Here is a 20,025-nt window from a genome sequence, read left to right as displayed (position 1 = left end):
GTCGTATATATTTGTCTGCATGTGTGTTGCTTTTTACCTATAGTTTTTTACTAAGTTTATGTTTTGTACCTCCTGATATTGTCCCCTAAAAATCGGTCAGGCTCTAATCGCTATCATTTATATATATGTCACAGTTTTTAAACAGCTGATAAAACTAATGAAATAAAGGCAACAAGATTAAAATACACATCTTTAGCAAGATACAGCTTAAAATTTTAACATTAGCTTAACATTTAAAGCGCTAAAGAAAGGTAGCGTTTCAAATAAATACAATTACACATCGCTTTCAAGATTTCGAACAGACCCAGTAGACTTCTACAGAAAGTAAAAGGCAGTGAGATGGAAGTATTATTAAACCTCGTCTTGGTTCGTCCATTCATTAGAAAAACCACCGTTGGTCTCAAATGAACACAACCACAAACAGCTGCAATAAAACACCTAAATGCCAATGGCAGACCACATGGACATTAATACACAGAAACACCTGATCCTAAAAGAAGCTCAAACAAAAGGCAGCATCATTTCGAAGCCGTCATGTAGAAAACCACACAGAGTGCGAGACATTCACACTCTCTCTCTTCTCAGCAGTGGGAAATGAGGAACTCTTAATTTGAGAAAAAGGGGAAATGTTGACCGATACTGCAGCACACATTACATCACTCTGCCAGGAGTCTGTTAACGCACGCATATATCCATCTGAGCAACAGCAACTCAGGGTGTAGTAAACCTTATTGCAAGATAACAGGGAAGATCATCTAATAGTGTAATGTGTGTGTGTGTGCGTGTCAGAGTGGAGTTTCCCATTGCACATGTCGAAGCACTTTGGCTCCTGCTCTCACACGTTTGAGACATCACGGTGAGTCCAGGCGAACACGATTCAAGGACTTCCCTTGAGAAGTTTGGACCACGTGACACCTCGTCTCTTCCCTTTTTTCAATGCTTTATTTATCTAATCTGGTCTTTGCCTCCTATTTTGCTGACATCTCATTCTCTCTCTGTCGACTCAGGAAGGACCCATCCTATTTTTTATTCTTTTCACTACACTTTTTCTTGTTTGAGAATGTACTTTGATGAAATGCGGTGAAGCTACCCGGGCCTGGATCGAACACGAGTTAACCGTCTGCTGGCAGCGGCTCCACGTTTCCTCCGCAGACACGAGTAAGATACTGATCTTCACATCGCTTCTTTGGCGAGCAAGCGTTTGAGCTTATGTCCAAACACATCTCAAACTATTAGAGATGTTCCGATACCGACGCCAGCATCAGAAATACCTCTGATGCTGCAGAAAATGAGAATCTGAGAATCTATGCACTATTTATCTTAATTGAATACAAATAAATCTGGTGCAAAACTCTATAACAATGCGAAAATCTCCCTCATGTCACTTTTTGTACACTGTTGGGAGCTAAATGGGGCAAAACGAGAAAACACCATGTCCCTGCAGGGAGATCGTTTCAGCTGATGTCCATGGAATCACTTTTCATGATCAGGATTCTAGTGTTTACTCTGTCCTGTTTCCAACTAGTGTCACAACTCCCACAAAACAGAACCCGACCAGTACTGGATGATTTGGGTCCGACGCCAATACTAACATTAGAGAGTAAAGATTTCAGTCGTTATCGAAGAAAGAAACGTAACCGAGGCTTCAGCCAACTCATAAATCAGTTGGGCTCCACTACAAAACTGACAGAATCACTTTGCATAAGCCAATTATTGTCATTATCATCAATTTTATTAGAGAAAATGGTTAAACGATTATAAAATTTACTTGATAAGAGGCAGTGTTTTCCTTTTCCCCTCCTCTCGACATATGATCCGGGATATGGACAGTATTTCCCTATCTTACTGCCAGAGGAGTGTCAGTATTGCCTGCTGGTCGCTATGGAAATATCCTATGGAAATGGAGCAGGAAAAGATTTGTGTGTGTGTGTGTTACCTGGGACATCTGTGGGCGCAGGTTGATCTCCCTCAGATTGACGGCCTGTGGCAGCAGGTTGTTAAGCAACTGGCAGAGCAGCACGCCATCTCTCAGAGCCTGAGCCAGGTCACACACCTGACACACGCACACAAACACACACACACGCGCATTAAATCAAATCACATTCAGAAACAAGGACAGGATGTGTGTTCACATGCAGAATGTGTGTATGCATGTGTGGCACAGCTGATCTACCTGTGCACCCTCCCACGTGACCCGGTGGTTCTCGGGAAGTACTCGGCAGTCGATCAGCCACATCGCACACTGCCGCCACAACTCCATCTTCCTTCTCTGAGCGACACACTGACAGGAGGCAAGACGCTGTTAAATAAAGTCCTCACAAACACAGAATTCAGGAACCACTGATCGCTTTTGCTCTCAACAACACAACGCAGCAGTGAATCAGTCAGGTTGTGAGCGAGCCTTCTCCTGACAATCGTTTAGCTTCAAGCCAAGAGCCTTCTTTAGAGTTTACATAAATAGAAATGAGATTATTTCACTATCTGAGATCACGCATGAGGAAGCAGCTTTCACACATGTGAAGAAACTCTGCATCTAACTTTGGCTCAGTGTAACGCCTCCTCTTTTTCTTCGTAAACTCAAATCTGCACATAGAAAATGATCAAACCATCATAAAATCATTTGGCCTACAGGAACACTGAGTGGCCACGCTCTTCGTTCCTTCAGTAGAACTTTGCGGCCTTCTTGTCACCCGGTAAAACAAGAAATAAAAAGCCACTTCTGTGCCATAAAGCTGTAAGTTTCTGATTACGAATCAATGCCGGATGATATTACAGTTAGGTCTCACCTTCAGAATGTTCTCCTGGCAGTTCTATGTCTTCGTTCTCGATGTTCACCTCCCCGTCTTCCTTTCATCGTCTCATGTTCAGCTCTCGCTCTCTGCCTTCTTTCTTCCGTGGTGGGTGTTCTGCAGAGCTGCACTGTGTTGATGGCTTTTAACATCGGCCCGCAACTTCCTTTTTCCTCTGACGCACCCTCACACTCGCATTCACACTCACAGATGCGCGCACACACACACACACAAAGTTGGTGTTGCCATGAGTGGCACAAAGTGATAAAACCCAGTGTGCTCTGAAAGTGAGATGGTGGGTAATTGTATACATGAGATAAGACAGAATAGCAGTGAGTGTGACTATAGTACAGAGCACAAGATAATGAAATTAATGTGTTAAAGTCGACCACAACATTGTTTAACAGCCCAAAACCACATTTAGATCTTATTTGAGGTGATTAGTCTGCATAGATACTGTTTTTGTTTTTTTTTGCAAAAATGTTTTATCCACTTTTATGGTTTTAAAAATGCTGTAAGCTCAAAGAAGAGACTATTTACAGCAAATGTAGGACATTAGGTTATATTAAAATTATGTATGGATTTACCAATAACAATATTACAGAGTAAAGTTCTGATACTGATGTATCGGCCAATTTATATCATATAAATGTATATTATATATTATTATTTTATCTCTTGCAATTTTTATTCATTAAAAGGCGGTTTCTACTTTTTACTGTGTATTTATCATTTTCTTTTCACCTTTTATTTTACTTGTTTATTTATTGTTATTGTCATATTACTGCTTTTATGCGTTCAACAGCTTGATATTTATTCATCTAATTTAAACACTACCTTGTTTCCGACCCCCCACTACCTTGTCACATTGCATCCTGCTGATTATTTATCTGATATTTACTTTTCTTGCTTTGCTGTCAGCACTTTGTAAACTCAGTTATTAAAAAGTGCTATATAAATAAAGTTAATTATTATTATTTTATTCCAGCCCGGTAATTGCACACTTTCTGTTTGGTCTGTTTACCGAACCGTTCTGTGTAAAATTGGCAGACCTGTTTCACTTTCTGTTTAAACACCAGGTGTCAGTCTAACCCACATCACCATTATCCCTGCAGAGAGTGTTTCTCCTGTCACACCACCTGTACAGACAGACAGTTTGAAACACACACCACAGTGCATGCATGCCTGTCTCTGACTTGACATGTTGACAGCTGCCTAACAGTCTTACATTTTCACATCTCCACCCCCGGCTTGTTTTTCTGAGCTCCATCCCTCCCTCATGTCGTGCCTCAACCTGCGCTCTCCGCCTCCCGAGACCTCATGCTAATTCCCGCGCTGTGATTTGCCGTCTTCTGCAGGGGACTGGGAGCCCACTGAGGTATCTGATTGGCTTTGTGAGTGACCCAGCAGGTTTGAGGGGGCGCGGGCTTCCACTGCCACAAAGACCAAGAGATAGAGTTAATGACAGAGGCCGCAAGTTAGAGGAGAGCAGCTGCAAAGCAAGAATGCAAACGGCGAGAGAGGAAGAACAGAGACGTGTTAAAAAGATAGAAATATAACGAGGAGAAAGAGAGAAGTTAAAGTCCCGGAGGGCCTCGTGGAGCCTTTACACAGGTAGGTGTTACATACTGTTGCTGCTGCTGCTGTGCAAACAGTCTGGTTTCTCGAATCCGACTTCTCTTTCAATTGTGCTTTTCTCACAAACTTGTGCACGAAAAACATGTACAAGCATGTGTGTGTGTGAGTGAGAGTTTGAATCTGTGCTGGCATGTGATCTGTGATCTGTGATTCTTCTCCCTTTGCTGTTCAGACATGAATAATCGCTCCATCGCCTGGTGGCTGAGACAGATCGACCTGCCCCAGTACACCAGGACGCTAGAAAGTGAATATTATGGTCTTGAGGTACGTGAATGTTTAAAATCTTCTTGTGCTTGTGTGTAGTGGTCGATATCTCTTTCATTTGTCCTGCGCTTCTATCCTCACAACCCTCGATGCCTCTCGTTCATTTGCTCTCCCTGTTTCTCTGCAGGGTTTGTTGAATGTGACTGACGTAGAGCTGAGGGAAGCCGGGGTCGAGGACGCAACACACCGAGAAACCATCATCAACCAGCTTTTAAGACACAGACAGAGACTGGACCCGTGCTCTAGTGAGACACACACCAGCCACACATGCATGCACACTAAGGCCACGGGACAACTTTATTTTCTGAACAGTTTGTCCTATCGATCATATAATTCTGTGTCACGTGCGAGGCTGGATTACCAAGCAGTCAAATCCAACATCCAGGCCCCTGCGCTACAGGAAGCTCACTTTTTGTCTGTGCTCATGCAATTGAGAAATTCCTCAGAAATATGTTGAAGCAAAATACAATATCAGCAGAAAGGAGCCCTAAAGCAGGTTATGCTTTGTTTACTTCATCTTAGTGGGGGGGGGGCATAGTTTTCATCCTTTCAATATTTCAGTTTTGTGCTTTTACTGCACATTTCGTGATTCTAAAGCTTTTATGTTAATTCAAATGACCACACAGCAAATGTTATGTGTGGGCATTAATCAACACTGCACAGAGAGCAGGAGAAACTTTTACTCCTTGGAGGACGAGCAAGTTAATATATTTGCACTCTCATAATATATAGTTTATTTATTATTCAGGGCTGGGTATGGTTTATCATAAATATTGGTTAGAAATAACAAAGTAATATTTATTTTAACCCTTACTTTAGGAATACTTAATATGTTACTTCTAGAAAAAGGCACATGTTTCCACTAAACCTTATTTCTTAAAATTTAAATATATGTTGAATGTCATCTTTCCATCTGGATGATACAGACTCATGTGGTATAGCAAATACTTAGAAATATTGTGATATGGATTTTAATCATATCACCCAATCACTACATACTGTGTCATACACGTGGATGATTGTCGGTGTAGTGATGTTTGTGAACAAAGCCAAAAGATAATATCGCATCTTTTGATCATGCGTTAACATTTCAACTTGTACTGACGTGTCCCTGTTGAAAACAACGTAAATAAAGATGGACGACTACTCTTCACTTCCTGCCACTGTGCAAAACTTTGGCCAAAATATAAAGATTGCTGCCATCTTGTTCTGGTGACGTGATTTTGGAGCCAGTCACAACATCCACCAACATGGAGGGCATCAGGTTTTTGACATTACTGCAGCCAGCCACCAGGGGGTAATTTAGCTGTTTTGGCTTCACTTTTTGGAGCTGTCATGTCGTCCATCTTTATAAACAGTTCATGCTTGAGATAATTCATGCTCAGCTTGACAAGTTTATCAGGTCAAAACATGGCTATCATTATTATTTATTTGGGGTGTTTGCTTTGTGATTGGTTCGGCTACGCTTCATTAGATAACGAGGCTCTTTCCTAAAGTAATAAAATCTCACAAATGAACATGTTATATCTGGTTTGTTTCATCTTTAGTAAAGCATGTAAACATATTTCCATAATGTTGAGCTATGTCTTTACAACTGTCCCCTCAGCTGTGCAGGTCCGGGAGCGCAGGGTGAGCAGAAAGTACTCCCTGGGATCGTCCATGGACCTGGTGAGACCACGGAGGGGGACACCTGATCCCCTCAGAGCACAATTTCCCTTTCCCTTTTGGACAATGCAAGCTTCAGCTCTGGGAGCCGCACTATATTGTTCTGTGCCTTGTCCCGCAGGTGAAGCCTGGGAAGGATCTTTTCCGTCACAGTGTTCTACCCCGCCTCCAACGTGCCGACAAGAAACACCGCCTGTCCGCCTCCTGCTCGCAGCTCCGCCCGCTGAATGAGGACAACGCTCAGATCAGTGAGACGGAGCGCTGTCAGGACAGCAAACGCAGGTAAGCCGACCCCCTGTGTGTGTGTGTTGAGTGTGTGTCTGTGAAAGTGTTAGATAGCAGCCATGTGTGTGTGTGTGTGTGTGTGTGTGAGAGAGAGAGAGAGATCAAATTTCTCCAGAGAGTCCACTCATGTTTGGCTAATAATTAACCGTTGCCTTGTAAAATCTGTCAGACTTTATGAGCTGAAGTAGTTGTAGCAGTGGTTTTAAACTGTGAATAGGCTGAGACCTAATGAGAGAAAAACTTTTATTAAAATGAAACATCATGATCTTACTTCATCAATGAGGAACACAGCAGCTTTCCGGTGACTAACAATATAAACAACACACCTCGGGAAATTTTGGCCACACTTCACGCCAGGGAGAAGTCAATGGTTTTGGCTTTGTGTCGATTTAGTTTTGGTCTGAGATACACACATGTAAGATTTCCCCACCTCAGAATAAAGTGAAAGTGACTGGGGCTCAGTTTCAGGTGCTGCGAACATTTACAGCAACTTGTGTTTCAACAAACCATGTTCCAGTTACTCTGAATGATCCGCAGACATCACTGTGAACAGCTTTTACAGGAACTATGGACAAAAGTCTGAATAAAGAGTATCACAGCTGTAACTTGTCAGTGTTGTACGAAGCACAAACTAACGTCCATTCACTTCTATTGTTGTGAGGCGGCCGCAGAAGTCTCAAAGGTGACTGTTTCATAATCTAAGCAAATAGAACCAAACCCACCTGCATGGTCAGATAATGTAAACAGAGAATTTCAAACACAGGGAGAACTTCCACTTTCACAACCAGTGTTTATGGTGTTAAAAATTAACTTTCTTTATCTTTTTGATTACTTTTTCCATTAATGGTTTAAAATGTAAAAAAATATCCATCATACTTTTGTAAAAGCACAAGTCCTCAAATGTCTTGTTTTATCAAATATTAGTTTAATATAACATACAACGAAGAAAGGCAGACAACACTTTTGATAATTACCTATAGGGAGGTTATGTTTTCACCCCCGTCACCCCTGGGAAGGTATGCACCCTGCTGTGTGCTATTCTTGGTTTGTTTGTTAGTATGATTGTGCAAAAACTACGAAACTGAATTTCCGGCGGACGTGGCGGAGGGATGGTGCCTGGGCCTTGGGAGGAACCTGTTCAATTCTAGTGCAGATACAGATTAAGGTGTGGATCCTGGAAATCTTTTTATCAACTATACTTTATGACAAATAACTTAATTAAGTTATAAAAGCACTTCCTTTTTCATTTCCCCCTCTTTTATGAGTTAAGAAATAGATCATTTACTGGAATCAGATGTGACTGATTCACCCTGAGTGTCTGGAGGAGAGGAATCGCAGCTCGTTCCTTCCTCCAGAGGAACTCGTGCTTTAACTCTCTTAACTCTGCAATATTCATTCTGTCCAGTCACTCTACATACTCTCACACTGCACATATTTCTATTGTATATATTAGACTTGCCATTCATAGTTTATATTCCTTACTCTTAAGTATTATTATCCTTACATTTAAGTATTGCATGTTAGTTATTACTTACTCTTGCTTATTTAATATTGCATCTTATCCTATTTTATCTAATCTTAATCTGAATATTTGTATTTTCTGCTAGTAAAATTAACATATGTGTGTTTTAGACTGGAGGTCAGACACTAATCTAAATAAACTGTGGAAATACATTTTATTTTTTTACATTTACCTGATACATAATACAATATAAACAAATCAATAACTTATTATAGGAAATACGTGTCAGATGTGTTGATAATAAAGAACCGGTTCAGTTTTGGTTGCAGTTACAGATTAAGATGTGGATCCCGGAATCTTTAACCAACTATAATTAATGACAAATAACTAATTTAGGTTATAAAACCACTTCCTTTCTTTCCTGAGTGATTCATTGTTTGAACCCAAACATTTACTGATATTGATGAAAGTATTTTTTTACATTTACATGATAACACAATATAAAGACATATTTTATACAAATGTGTGTAGATAACAGAGACAGCTGGAGTTTGCAGAGAGTGATTTACCATCACATACCTCCGTGCCGCCGCTAGTCCTGCGGCCAGGTGATGTGTCGGTATCCGAGGAATGTGAGTCAGATAGCGGGGTGTTTCAGCTGCGGAGCCCGGGGCGGGTGGAGCAGACGGAGGCGGAGGAGGAGGAGGAGGTGAACATGGGCTTGTTGGAGCTTGTCTGATCGCAGAAGAGGAGGAGGGTTGAGAGGGAGGAGAGAGAGAGAGGACCGGAGAGGAGAAGCTCCGTCGGTTTCCCCCCCGGTTGTTGTTGTTGTTGTTGTTGTAGTTTTACTTTTGGACCACAAGCCGTAAAACATGTCGGACGCGGCGCGGCGCTGAGGCGGACACACAGGTAGGACCGAGCCGGGTTCGAGCCCGGACACGCTCGTCAATCAACGCGAGATCTTGTCGCGACACTTTGTAAAAACTTCTTCTTCTGATCTCGCTCCCTGCTGCTTTGGAACTCTCAAACAAATCTGAACAGATCCTCAAAGTGTCCACTTCTTGCTAACTTCGTGGACTTTGGACGCACGTGTCAGGACAGTTTAGCCTTTAGCTCGAGTTTAAGTTTAATGTGTGGAACTATCTTTCACAACAGTGTCTCTGCAGCACAGGTGATTGCTCTGGTTGAGCTGCGCGGGGCCAACGCCCCTCACACAGGAGGTAGCTCCCCTTAGCTCGGAGCTAACCCCACCTGGGATCTGTCTGTGGTCGGTGTGTCGGTCCTGTGTGTCTGTGCTGGGGCCCCTGAGTCCTGCACAGCTGCCACCATCTCTCCATTTTACTAGGGTTCGCCTTCTTAACTTGAAAGGGATAGTTCACAGAGAAGTGAAAACCCACTCATTACCGACTATCCACTGTGCCGATGGAGTGTTTGAGTCCACAACACACTTCTGGGGTCGCAGGGGTTAAACAGCGTTGCAGGCGAAATCCAATACAATTGAAGTGAATGGTGACCAATTGTTCTAACTTACAATAACAACAGAAAAGAAATAACGTTAAATGCCTCCTTACTGCTCCTGTGGTGTCATCCAAGTGTCCGGAAGCACCGACGTTCAAATTCAACTCGAAACGTCGTCATTTACGTGTTTTTTTTTTAGCTTAGGACATCAAAGGTCCCCGGTTCGAACTCCCCATTTGCACTGGCAGTTTATTGGGTAGCTAAAAGTAGTGCAGTCGACAGTCCTGCGATAAATCGTACCGTCATGAAAGTTAGAAGGTTTATGACCCTTGAATGGAAGTTATGCTTTCGCCCACTTGTTGATTGGTTTGATTTTCAGCAGGATTGCGCAAAAAAAACTACTTAACGTGTATCCACGAAATTTGGGAGAAGGATGAGACCTGGGCCAAAAGAGAAGTCCTCAAATTTTACGTGCGAATCATTTTTAATTTAACATTGTGATGGTGATTTCCCAGGAAGTGAGGGGACTGATATTTATGAGTGTTTGACATTTGGGTTCAGCTCGACTGACTTTTAGGGGACTGTTGGGCCTTGGTGGAGGTTTGTGCTCCACTGGGGGCCGTTCTTGGTTTGTTAACTTGTTTGTTCGTAGGATTATGCAAAAACTACTTGATCCGAATTTCCACCCGTCATGGTGGAGGGATGGGGCCTGAGGAGAACCCATTCAGTTTCGGTATAGATGCAGATTAAGGCGTAAATCTTGGAATCTTTTCTATCTTTAATTATGTTATATGACAAATAAGTTATTCATGCCTCTTCTTTTTCTTTTATATCTCTACTCTAAGAGCAATCCTGTGTAAGACTGCTCAGCCTTGGTGGAGATAAGTGCTGCACTCAGCGCCAGTTGATTGATTTTATTATTTAATTCAATTGTCAAAAGGTGTTGATTCAGCTGTGTGATCATTTTTGCAGGATGTAGCTTGTTCTGCACTTAAACTTTGCAACAGAGCGAGAGGTGTTGGTTTTTCCTTTTTGATAAATGGGATGGACAAAAATAATACAAGCACCAAACTGGACATTCTAGCCTATTTGAAGTTGCGGTTTATTGCCGTACTGCAGAATAAGACTGCAGTAGGATTGGCTAGGTGTTCCTAATAAACTGCAAACTGAGTGTATATCAATGAGTTTGGACAAACAATTGGAGGCACGTGTCAATATAATGCAATACAGTTTTTAATAGGCTGGTTTTCTAGATACTTAGTGATGGGTTACATGACGAGTTAGGTAAGGAAAACAACTTGAAATAATCAGTGGATTCAATGTATTTTATTTGAATTATTAGTTAATTATTAGAAACTTAATTTGTACTATTTAGATCAATGATAAGTAAGTGATTTTTCAGGCCATGACCCGTTATGAGCTTCTCAGCTTCTCATCTTTAGGCTCTGTCCTGCTCACCAGACATAACAGTTCGGATACAACCTGGGGCTGCAGGAGATTGTAGTGGGCCTTTTTCACAATTTTATAGACCAAATTATTTATCAGATAACCCAGAAAACTTTTTAAAGAAAAGTAAGACTCGTGTTAATGTTGGTTTTAAAAACCCAATAATCAAAGTGTGAAAAGTCGACCCTGTCTCTCCAGGTCCTGTTCTGGGTCAGTGAGCACGGCTGCAGCTTCCGTACTAATGAGCACACTGAGGTCACATCCTTTTCTCTGTGAGTTTCATAGTTTGAACAACCGTGTGGGACTTGGTTTGCATTTATTAGATTGGTTCCACTATCGTTAGACTTTGCATGATAAAAATATGATAAACAAGTATTTTTGAAGTATAAAAGTCTCTTATAGTTTCAAGAACGAAGTATAATTTTATCGATAAACAATTTTCATGTAGAAATGTACACGTATGTAAGCATCTTTATGTATAAACAAATCTTTTCTGTATTTTTTTATTCAGTAAAATAAAAGTGCTTGTATCGGCACATATCTGCAAACACAAATGTCGATACAGATATGCCTGCGTGATTTTTATTTATCCGTTGGTCTCTAGTAGAGAAGGAGTTTAATCTAACAGCAACACAAACTGCAGCCTCCAAAACAACAAATAACATGTAATCGCCTCCTTTCTGAAACAGTTTCAACCCAACCTGAATATTCTGACCTTAATGAGTTGAAAACTTTTTGAAGCTCTGACCTACTGGAGTGAATTAGTCCAATTAGAACCTAATACACTCATGTACAGGCACAAAATGTGTGTATTTTGTTTCCATGGATGTCAACAGTAATATTGAGGGTCAGAACAAGGCAAACGAGCAGCCTTCACATCTCTGTGGGAGTTATTGAGCTCAGCTCTGTTGCTGAGCTGTGCATGTGTTTGCCTCGTGTTTACAGAGGCAGGAAGGTGGAGGCTCAGGGAGGAAGGAAGAAAGAAAAAAGAGGCAGGCTATTAAAAGTCAGTTGTGTGGTGTTAATGACAGACGCAGACCTTGGCAGTGGTCTCCTGTCCTTGTACCGTTCACGTACAGAGGAAAAACATGACACCATCATCTGCAGCTCCCCTGGGTTTAATTTAGTTCTCTCTTGTTTTCCAGCAAGAGGAGGAGTGTCAGTGCATACCTCAGCCAGCTGAAGGTGAGAGGTTAAACAAACGACCTGTCCCACTCTCACCTGCTCTTTGCAGCTACTTTTTTCCTGCATATTTTATACCCTTAATAGCCAAGCTAGTACAAAATGTGAGCACAGAAAACGTGTGTGTGTGTGTGTGTGTGTGTGTGTGTGTGTGTGTGTGTGTGTGTGTGTGTGTGTGTGTGTGTGTGTGTGTGTGTGTGTGTGTGTGTGTGTGTGTGTGTGTGTGTGTGTGTGTGTGTGTGTGTGTGTTCTCTGCAGGTTTTTGGTGGTCGGAGAGAGATGGACTCGTTGAAGAAGGAGCTGGAGGAGGAGTTGAAGCTCAGCACCGAGGACCTGAGGAGCCACGCGTGGTTCCACGGACAACTGGCCCGAGAGGTGCTCAATGGACCACATGCTATTGTCACTGCATTTACACTTAATTAAAACATTCTATACACCCAAATTAAAGTAATAGATTGACTTTACGCTGGGCCTAAGTTATATACAGTACGATGTCGACACAGCTAACCCTGTTATCCTGCTCCCTCGTTTCCAGGCTGCAGAGTCTCTGTTTGGCAGGGACGGAGATTTCCTGGTCCGGGACTCGAGCTCTTCCCCCGGCGACTATGTTCTGAGCTGCCTTTGGAAGAACGGGCCGATGCACTTTAAGATCATACGAGTGGTTCTTCGCCCCAAACAGGTGTGTATGTGTCCCACAGGCTGTATATAAAGATGGATGACCCATCTCAAACATAAGATAAATACGACCCAACATCAGAGACTTTTACGTTAGATTTACTTTTACATGCCTTCAGCACAGTTTTTCGTCAGCACTTGTAACCCAGGTTTTAGTCTGGTCTGTTTCTATTCCTGTGCTCTGACCTTGTTGGGAAGAATGTCGGTAATTATGAATGTGAAGTAAAACAAACAAAAGTACCAAACTCCTGGAATCACTCCTGAAATGTAATAAACGTCTCTGCCATTGTTCCATATTTTAAGTATGTTCCAAAAACACACTCATACAATTGGAACATACTGGGCATGGAGACCAGTAGTGGAGAATTGGATCGAGTGGTTTGAGAAATATTTATGGACTTTTTGTTCCTTTTTCTTAAATTGTTGTGGCTCTAAGCTACAACCTGTAACAGTAACCTTGCTCGTCTCAGAGGGCTGAAAATATAGATTTTTCCTTAAAGTCCCTGCTTGATATTCTGTGTGTGTGTGTGTGTGTGTGTGTGTGTGTGTGTGTGTGTGTGTGTGTGTGTGTGTGTGTGTGTGTGTGTGTGTGTGTGTGTGTGTGTGTGTGTGTGTGTGTGTGTGTGTGTGTGTGTGTGTGTGTGTGTGTGTGTCTGTGTGTGTCTCCATCTGTGTGACAGGGCTACGCTCGGGAGCTGTTCCAGTTCGAGGAGGATCGCTTTGACAATATTCCCGCTCTGATCCGGTTCTATGTGGGCGGCCGGCGGCCCATCTCCCAGGCCTCAGGTGCGGTGATCTTTCACCCAATCACGCGGACGCTTCCTTTGCGTGTCATCAATGAGCAGAACGCGGACAACCAAAGCATCAGCGGCAGCAGCAGAGGAGCAGGGCGGGAAAAGAACAGTGAGCCCAACAAAAGACGCAGTTTGAGCTCCACCCATGCTGAGTCAATGCAGCTCATCAATCCTCTGTTAAGGTGGGAGGAGTGCAGTGCACGTACACACGCATAACGATGAATCACACGTCTTCAAACAAATACATGAAGGGCTCATGAACTTTATTTTGTGTTGCAGGACTGGCAGTCAGCCTGCGAACTTAGAGAATGTGGGACGGAGGCCTTCTCTTCAGTCGGCCCAGTCCGACAGCAACCTGCGAACTGGTACATTATTCTGTGAAAATCAAAATTTTTAAATATTGGCTGATAGATCATTAACATATTAAACTCTGAGTCAGTGATGTTAGTATCAGCCTCAAAAGTCCAGTGTTGGTCGGGCTGTGAGGAGCAAGTTTTAATGACTGGCAGCTAGTCTGACACGCCCCCTAAGAAGGCAAAGTAAAGCAATAGCTGAGGACGACATTTCCTACACCCAGTGGAACCAATCACAACAGAGTGGGCCAGCTGGCCAATCAGAGCAGACTGGGCTTTATCAGGGGGGGGGGCCTTAAAGAGACAGGAGCTCAGACCGAGAGTTTCAGACAGAGGCTGAAAAGAGGAGCTGCAGCAATGGACAGTTTGAGGAAAGTGATGTGTTTTCTTAACATTAGAGGATTAAACCCTTTCGAGTATTAACCCAAATTGAAACGATGAACCTGAATATGAGCAGTATACGTCTCCTTTAGAGCCGACAGTGACTGGGAGCTTTACAACTCTGTGGTTTATTTTTAACCTGGCTGCTGTTACTCTTCTTCAGGTGTTCCACACACCACTCAGTCAGAGGACAACGACCCCGGCCCCATCTCTCCTGTGTTTCGCACAGGCAGCGAACCTCTGCTGAGCCCCCGACCACGACACACACGTCCGTCCCATCCAGGTACGATGCGCACACCAGCACACGTGCATCCTTATTCTATGTAAGCTACACCACTCACACTCATAGTCCCCCCCTCTCTGTGCCTGCAGGTGGTGGTGTAACTCTACGGGGCTCAGACGGGCAGCTGCACCCCAGAGCTCCTCCCAAACCTCTCAGGATCTCTACTGTTTTTGCCAACGCTACGCCTCCTCCACCCTCAGACTCGGACGAAGACCCCTCCGCTTACTACACTGAGCTGGTCATCCAGGTAAGAAAACCCTTTGCCTCTGTTTCTATTTGGGAAAGTGAATGTCGACTGTAAATCCTCCACTGAGAGTTCATACCCTTGCTGTTGTATCAAGGTGCCACTGTCCCAAAGTAAGGGCCACGTGGACAGACTACGTGCGGAGGAGAAGTGGCAGAGCCGCGCCCGCCTCACGGAGACCTCCTTCGGCTTCCTGGAGGCCCAGAAGAACGAGGAATCGTCACAGCCAGTGTTTGACGGAGAGCTGCCGAGGAAGGCAGCAGAGGAAGGGGAGGACTGGCATTTTGAACGACCACATGTTTGTATTAATGATCTTTTTTAATTTATTCTTGTGTTCATATTTTTTCTGATGTTCTAAGAAGATATAGATACACAGACAGATTTATTAATCCTGACGTCATTAACACTGTCACAGATTGAGTCGGAGTCAAGTTTCCAGTTGGATAAGTTTGAGTCGCTGCTTTTACCAGAGAACAACCGACCTCTGGAGCCCAGCATCCTGCTGACGCTCAAAGAGCTCTTCAACCGCGCCGATGCCAACACCACCGCTCTGCACATACTCAGCGTCGACTGCCAGGTACAATACAGCTTTTCAATTTAACCAAGACACAAACACACACACAGGCACACAATGGATTACATATGGGGAATCAATACACACTTTATTTTGTATTTGTTGTGCCCCAACAAATTTGTTGGAGCTTATTTAACGAACAGACTTCTCAAGCTTAAAGGTTAAAGAGTTTTTTAACCTAATTTTTAAGTCTAAAAACTTTACTTTTATTTGCCCTGGTTTATACTTTTGTGATATCAGCAAACTCCACAAACAAAAGTCCCAAATACTGAGAGTAGCTTTGATAATCCTGCAGCAAACTGGCTGTAAAACGTGACTGACCACTCGTTCATTGTGGTGATAATGCAGGTAGCGCGGATCGTTGGGGTGACAGATGAGCAGAAGAGGCTCATGGGAGTTGAATCAGGGCTGGAGCTCGTCACTCTGCCACATGGACACCAGCTACGACAGGACCTGTTAGAAAGGTTCGTGCAGCTGACACTTAAAATACATTTATGACAGTGGATGGATTCATAAATACTGTATCTTAAAGGGTTTTTCACTAAAATTTACAAACATTTTCCTCACTTCTGTGTCAAGCCATTAAGATATCTTTGCTTTATTCGTCCCACAGGTTTTAAGTTATTCATCTCTGATTATCAGTGTAACTTCAAAACAATGTATGGAAATTGGATTTCATTTCTGGTGCAGAAATCATTAGAAAGTCAATTTGAAAGTGACACCTTTTTCCAGAATCAGTGTCACAGGAAGGGAACTCTTTATTTGTGGACGATAGGAAAGAATAAAATCCAAATTTATCGTCCACTAGAGTCAAAAATTGTTTTCAGCTCATCAAAACAAATGCAGGAAAAGAGCAGGTGACACAAAGGGACAGGTAACATAAAGAAGACCAAAGTCTTGAGTACACAACAGTACACAAGTAAAATACCTTCTGCATTACTCTGCCAAGGCCCAACAGTCCCATTTTGAAACCATGTTTGGATTCACTGATTACAGATTTTTATTCTGATTTACACCAAATTGTTCTTCGTCATAGGCAAACAGGCAATTCCTAAATATCCCTGATTTCTTTCCTTAAAATGTATGTATTATACACTGAGAAATCAGCAAAAATGCCCCAAAACACCCCATCTTGCAATGTTACAATACAAATCCTGGATCTGTCCCCTGTCTTCATATTGGTATTTTGTAAGTTAGCTCAGGTTTTCGTGGTCAGAGTTCGAAACCGGAACCAAGGTTTTATCTAACATTAGTAACACATTATTAGCTGTTTGAAAACATAGTCAAGCCGAATCCTCATGTTATCCATCTCTCCTGTTCTTTTAGACATCATCTAATCGCACTGGGAGTCGCAGTGGACGTCCTGGGCTGCACGGGAACCGTGAGCCAAAGGGCAACTGTTTTACATAAATTAATCTCACTGGCTCAGGCGCTGAAAGATCACACCCACAACCTCTACTCCTTCTCGGCCGTGATGAAGGCTCTGGAGATGCCTCAGGTGGAGAAATGATGACAGAGAAATGCTTGTTTTGTCATGTGGAAACTGATTGAAGTTTATTTTAACACGTTTCTGTGTGCACATGTGCAGATAGAGCGACTGGAGATGACGTGGCGAGCGCTGCGGAGGAACCACACAGAGAGCGCCGTCTTATTTGAGAAGAAACTCAAGCCCTTCATGAAGTCGCTGAACGAGGGAAACGGTGAGTTGTGGTGTTTGAGACACATCACACAACTTGGGCTTTTTCTTTAGGTTTTACCCCCAAAATTATACTGTGACCCCTTTTTTAAACTAGATAATGTCGTGCATTGACTCATGTTTTTCTGTAGACTCTGTAGTTCAGGGCCCCATCGCCGTGCCACACCTCGTTCCTCTGCTGATGACGATGGAGGGCGAGGACCCGGTCGAGAACAGCGACAGGGGCTGTGAGCTTCTCTTCGATGTTCTCCAATCCGCTCGCAGCGCTGCACTACATGCACGAGACTACCAGGAGCACGCACACACTCTGCTCACAGGTACACACATGCACCAAGAACGATGTGCTCTCTTTTCACAGGCAGGAATATCGTAACAATATATCACATCCCATGTCTTTGTTTTCGTGAGACTTGTCTCAACGAGCGTTTTGCACCAAACTGTGCCAACTGGACGTAAATTGAGTGTCACCTGCTCACAAGGAAGTCACTTGTCAACAACAAAATGTTGTGTAAGGCCACTTCTTCTACTCCCTTTGAGAGTAAAGGGAAAGATTCAAAAGATTAAGATCACTACCGCAGAGTTTAAATTCCTGCTTTCAACAATCAGCACAACAATCTGAAATTGAAATATGAATGCTGATAATGACATATTTATGATCTTTAGGAGTTAACAGAGGCAACTGGACTTACAAATGCAAAACAACCACTGAAGATACCATGAATATGTCTTTGAAACTTCAGATTTAAGATATAGAGAACACACTATTGATTAATGAATTAGTATAGTTATTTATTTTAGTTTAATTCAGTAACATAAACCCTAAATCCATTCACATGTAGATAGAGGCAGAGTTTATGTTATGAGTATGAGAAAAAGAAAATCAATGTATCTGTTCTTGCATGAGGTAAAATAAACTCGCTCGGGCAGGAAGTAGAAAAGTCCATCATGTGTGGTGTCTGCTCTCATCACACGTCTGTCACACTGCTCCTCCAGGAGGCTGGGAGCCGGTCCCTGAGCTGCTGGAGGTTTTCCGGACGGAGTTCGCCCTGCGCCTGCTCTGGGGTCTGTCGGGTGCGTCTGCCAGCAGGAAGGAGCGCTACGAGAAGTTTGACAAAATCCTCTGTGTTCTCTCGGATAAACTGGAGCCCGTGGAGATCACCCCACATCAACCTGACACTTTAACCTGACCCCCGCAGGCGCCTGCTTCACTGGGTGAAAGGGGACGTCAGCATCCAAAGACAAAAAGATGCTTTTTGTGTGAAGGTCTGACCTTTGACATCACACAGACGTAAAAGGGAGAAGTTATTTTTTCCTTCACTGGCTGAACTGTTTTTGAAATTTTGTAAAAAAGTAATAACTGTGTGGACTGACTTTACTGTGAAAAGGACTTTGCTTGATCCATTTTCCTTTTGCAGGAAATCTGACATTGTTTACCCCAAAAATATCTGTTTACTTTTCCAAATGTGCATTTCTGATACTTTATACTCCAATGGACACAGCACGGACATTATTAAAACTGTGTTCAGGAACTGCGGCTCTGTGGAACCACACTGGAAAGTCTTTTTTTTTTCACATCTGACGCAATAAATGAATGTTTACTTTTAGTCATATTTCAATTTTTACATGTTGCATTTCCCATAAACAAGAAACAGAAAAAACACAAGAATTCAGGCTCTTTTTTTTTTTTCTTAAATCCCAATTTATGACTCCAATGATACAAGGTAATACATATTTTTTTCAGTTTAAAAATGGATTGTAAAATAAAACCCCTTAAATGTGGAGAAAACTTTTACTAGTGCAGGACAGGATGGCACAGAAAGAGAAGTGTAAACTGTTTGTCTTAAACCTGAAGTCTCCAGTCAAAAATCATGTCACGTCTTGTTGCCTCTCTCGAATGTTTGACCTTCACTGTGCAGAGTGACGAGTCGGAGGAATCTCTCGTACGTCTCGACACTGGAATCCTTTTCAGTGGAGTGGGAGACATCTTGTGTCGAGCTGTTAAACTTTTGAATTTATAATATTTGCGCATTTATAGATTATAGATCAGCCACAAAGAAGCATTTAGCATTTCACATGTCGTAAAAAACATATCGAGTGTTTCTTTAAACAATCCAAACCACGTTTAAATATTTCTTTACAATTCGTCGCCCTTGGCTGTGACTGAATGAGTCACAGGCTAAATCTCCAAAACTCCCATTTCCTCCCTTTTGAAATCCATCCTGTTCTCACTGGTTCTTTTAAAATGTGTGTTTAAATTAAGTGGCATCTGAGGACTTGGGAAGAGGAGGAGTGCGATGCTGGAGGTCTGAAGGCTCACAATATAAAAACAGGTGGTTTAAACATGGAAAAACAAAAAGAAAAAGTCAGAGCACCACTCGCTCCAACGAGATCCCAGCCACGTTTTGTGCAACACTGGAAAGCGAAACTGAATAATTGCCTACTATCTACCTTTTGAGTTACACCTACTATCAGATTTCATAAGGTCAGTGCTATGTAATGATCTCTGGAGCAGCACTGAGGCCGCGACCTCAAATACAGACAGTTCACAGGAATTATAAAAATGATAAATTCTGTATTTGAACTTTGATCATTTTGTGCTTTTTTAAATTTCACAAAAACATTCGCAAAGAAGGTTTTTCTTGCAAATGTAGAAGAGAAGCTGGGATATATCATGTCAAGTTAAAAAGGTAGTTTCACGTCTAAAAACAATCTCATGTCCACATACGCACAAAACAGTTTTTGCTTTCTGCAATGAATCCTCTTTTACATATTGGCCAATGAGGAGACCCTTCCTAATGCGCTTTGAATGTAAGAGATGAGTAAAAGTATATTCTGA

The 20,025-nt window shown here is 42.5% G+C and overlaps 2 protein-coding genes across 5 annotated transcripts in view; one reads left to right on the top strand and one right to left on the bottom strand.

The window, feature by feature from the left end:
* The window catches only part of LOC118116340 (proto-oncogene vav), a 15,280-nt gene extending 12,294 nt beyond the window's left edge, over positions 1 to 2,986 (bottom strand). Inside the window, exons 1-3 of the mRNA XM_035167994.2 lie at positions 2,787 to 2,986; positions 2,174 to 2,281; positions 1,937 to 2,053 (exon numbers count right to left, since the gene is read on the bottom strand). Of these exons, the coding sequence (XP_035023885.1) occupies positions 1,937 to 2,053; positions 2,174 to 2,260 (204 nt within the window). The 5' untranslated portion in view covers positions 2,261 to 2,281; positions 2,787 to 2,986. The remainder of the gene's footprint in view (positions 1 to 1,936; positions 2,054 to 2,173; positions 2,282 to 2,786) is intronic.
* Positions 2,987 to 4,210: 1,224 nt separating this feature from the next.
* sh2d3a (SH2 domain containing 3A) lies at positions 4,211 to 19,552 on the top strand. 4 transcript variants are annotated; one of them, XM_035167944.2, is made up of 19 exons: positions 4,211 to 4,403; positions 4,600 to 4,691; positions 4,819 to 4,936; positions 6,298 to 6,359; positions 6,478 to 6,638; positions 12,153 to 12,192; positions 12,448 to 12,564; positions 12,725 to 12,868; positions 13,545 to 13,840; positions 13,938 to 14,023; positions 14,556 to 14,675; positions 14,765 to 14,922; positions 15,017 to 15,217; positions 15,335 to 15,496; positions 15,842 to 15,957; positions 16,820 to 16,991; positions 17,082 to 17,193; positions 17,321 to 17,506; positions 18,183 to 19,552. In XM_035167944.2, the coding sequence occupies exons 2-19, from the start codon at positions 4,602 to 4,604 to the stop codon at positions 18,374 to 18,376; spliced, it is 2,535 nt and encodes an 844-aa protein (XP_035023835.2). In that variant the 5' UTR covers positions 4,211 to 4,403; positions 4,600 to 4,601; the 3' UTR covers positions 18,377 to 19,552. The 4 variants fall into 4 exon arrangements, with proteins under 4 accessions (XP_035023835.2, XP_035023845.2, XP_035023863.2 ...); XM_035167954.2 differs by lacking the exon at positions 4,211 to 4,403 and having other exon boundaries at positions 4,583 to 4,691; XM_035167972.2 differs by lacking the exons at positions 4,211 to 4,403; positions 4,600 to 4,691; positions 4,819 to 4,936; positions 6,298 to 6,359; positions 6,478 to 6,638 and adding an exon at positions 8,594 to 8,812.
* The last annotated feature ends 473 nt before the right edge of the window (positions 19,553 to 20,025 follow it).

This window comes from Hippoglossus stenolepis, chromosome 2 (genome assembly GCF_022539355.2).
Source record: "Hippoglossus stenolepis isolate QCI-W04-F060 chromosome 2, HSTE1.2, whole genome shotgun sequence".
NCBI lineage: Eukaryota > Metazoa > Chordata > Actinopteri > Pleuronectiformes > Pleuronectidae > Hippoglossus > Hippoglossus stenolepis.
The sequence above is the reverse complement of the archived record's forward strand: the minus strand, read 5'-3'. Positions and strand labels throughout refer to the sequence as shown.

Bases quoted from the DNA above. Each gene is read 5' to 3' on its own strand.
- sh2d3a (XM_035167944.2), top strand. From the start codon at position 4,602: ATGAATAATCGCTCCATCGCCTGGTGGCTGAGACAGATCGACCTGCCC. The intron at 14,676-14,764 runs GTACGATGCGCA...CTGTGCCTGCAG, and splicing joins CACACGTCCGTCCCATCCAG to GTGGTGGTGTAACTCTACGG. The intron at 15,218-15,334 runs GTTTGTATTAAT...ACACTGTCACAG, and splicing joins GGCATTTTGAACGACCACAT to ATTGAGTCGGAGTCAAGTTT.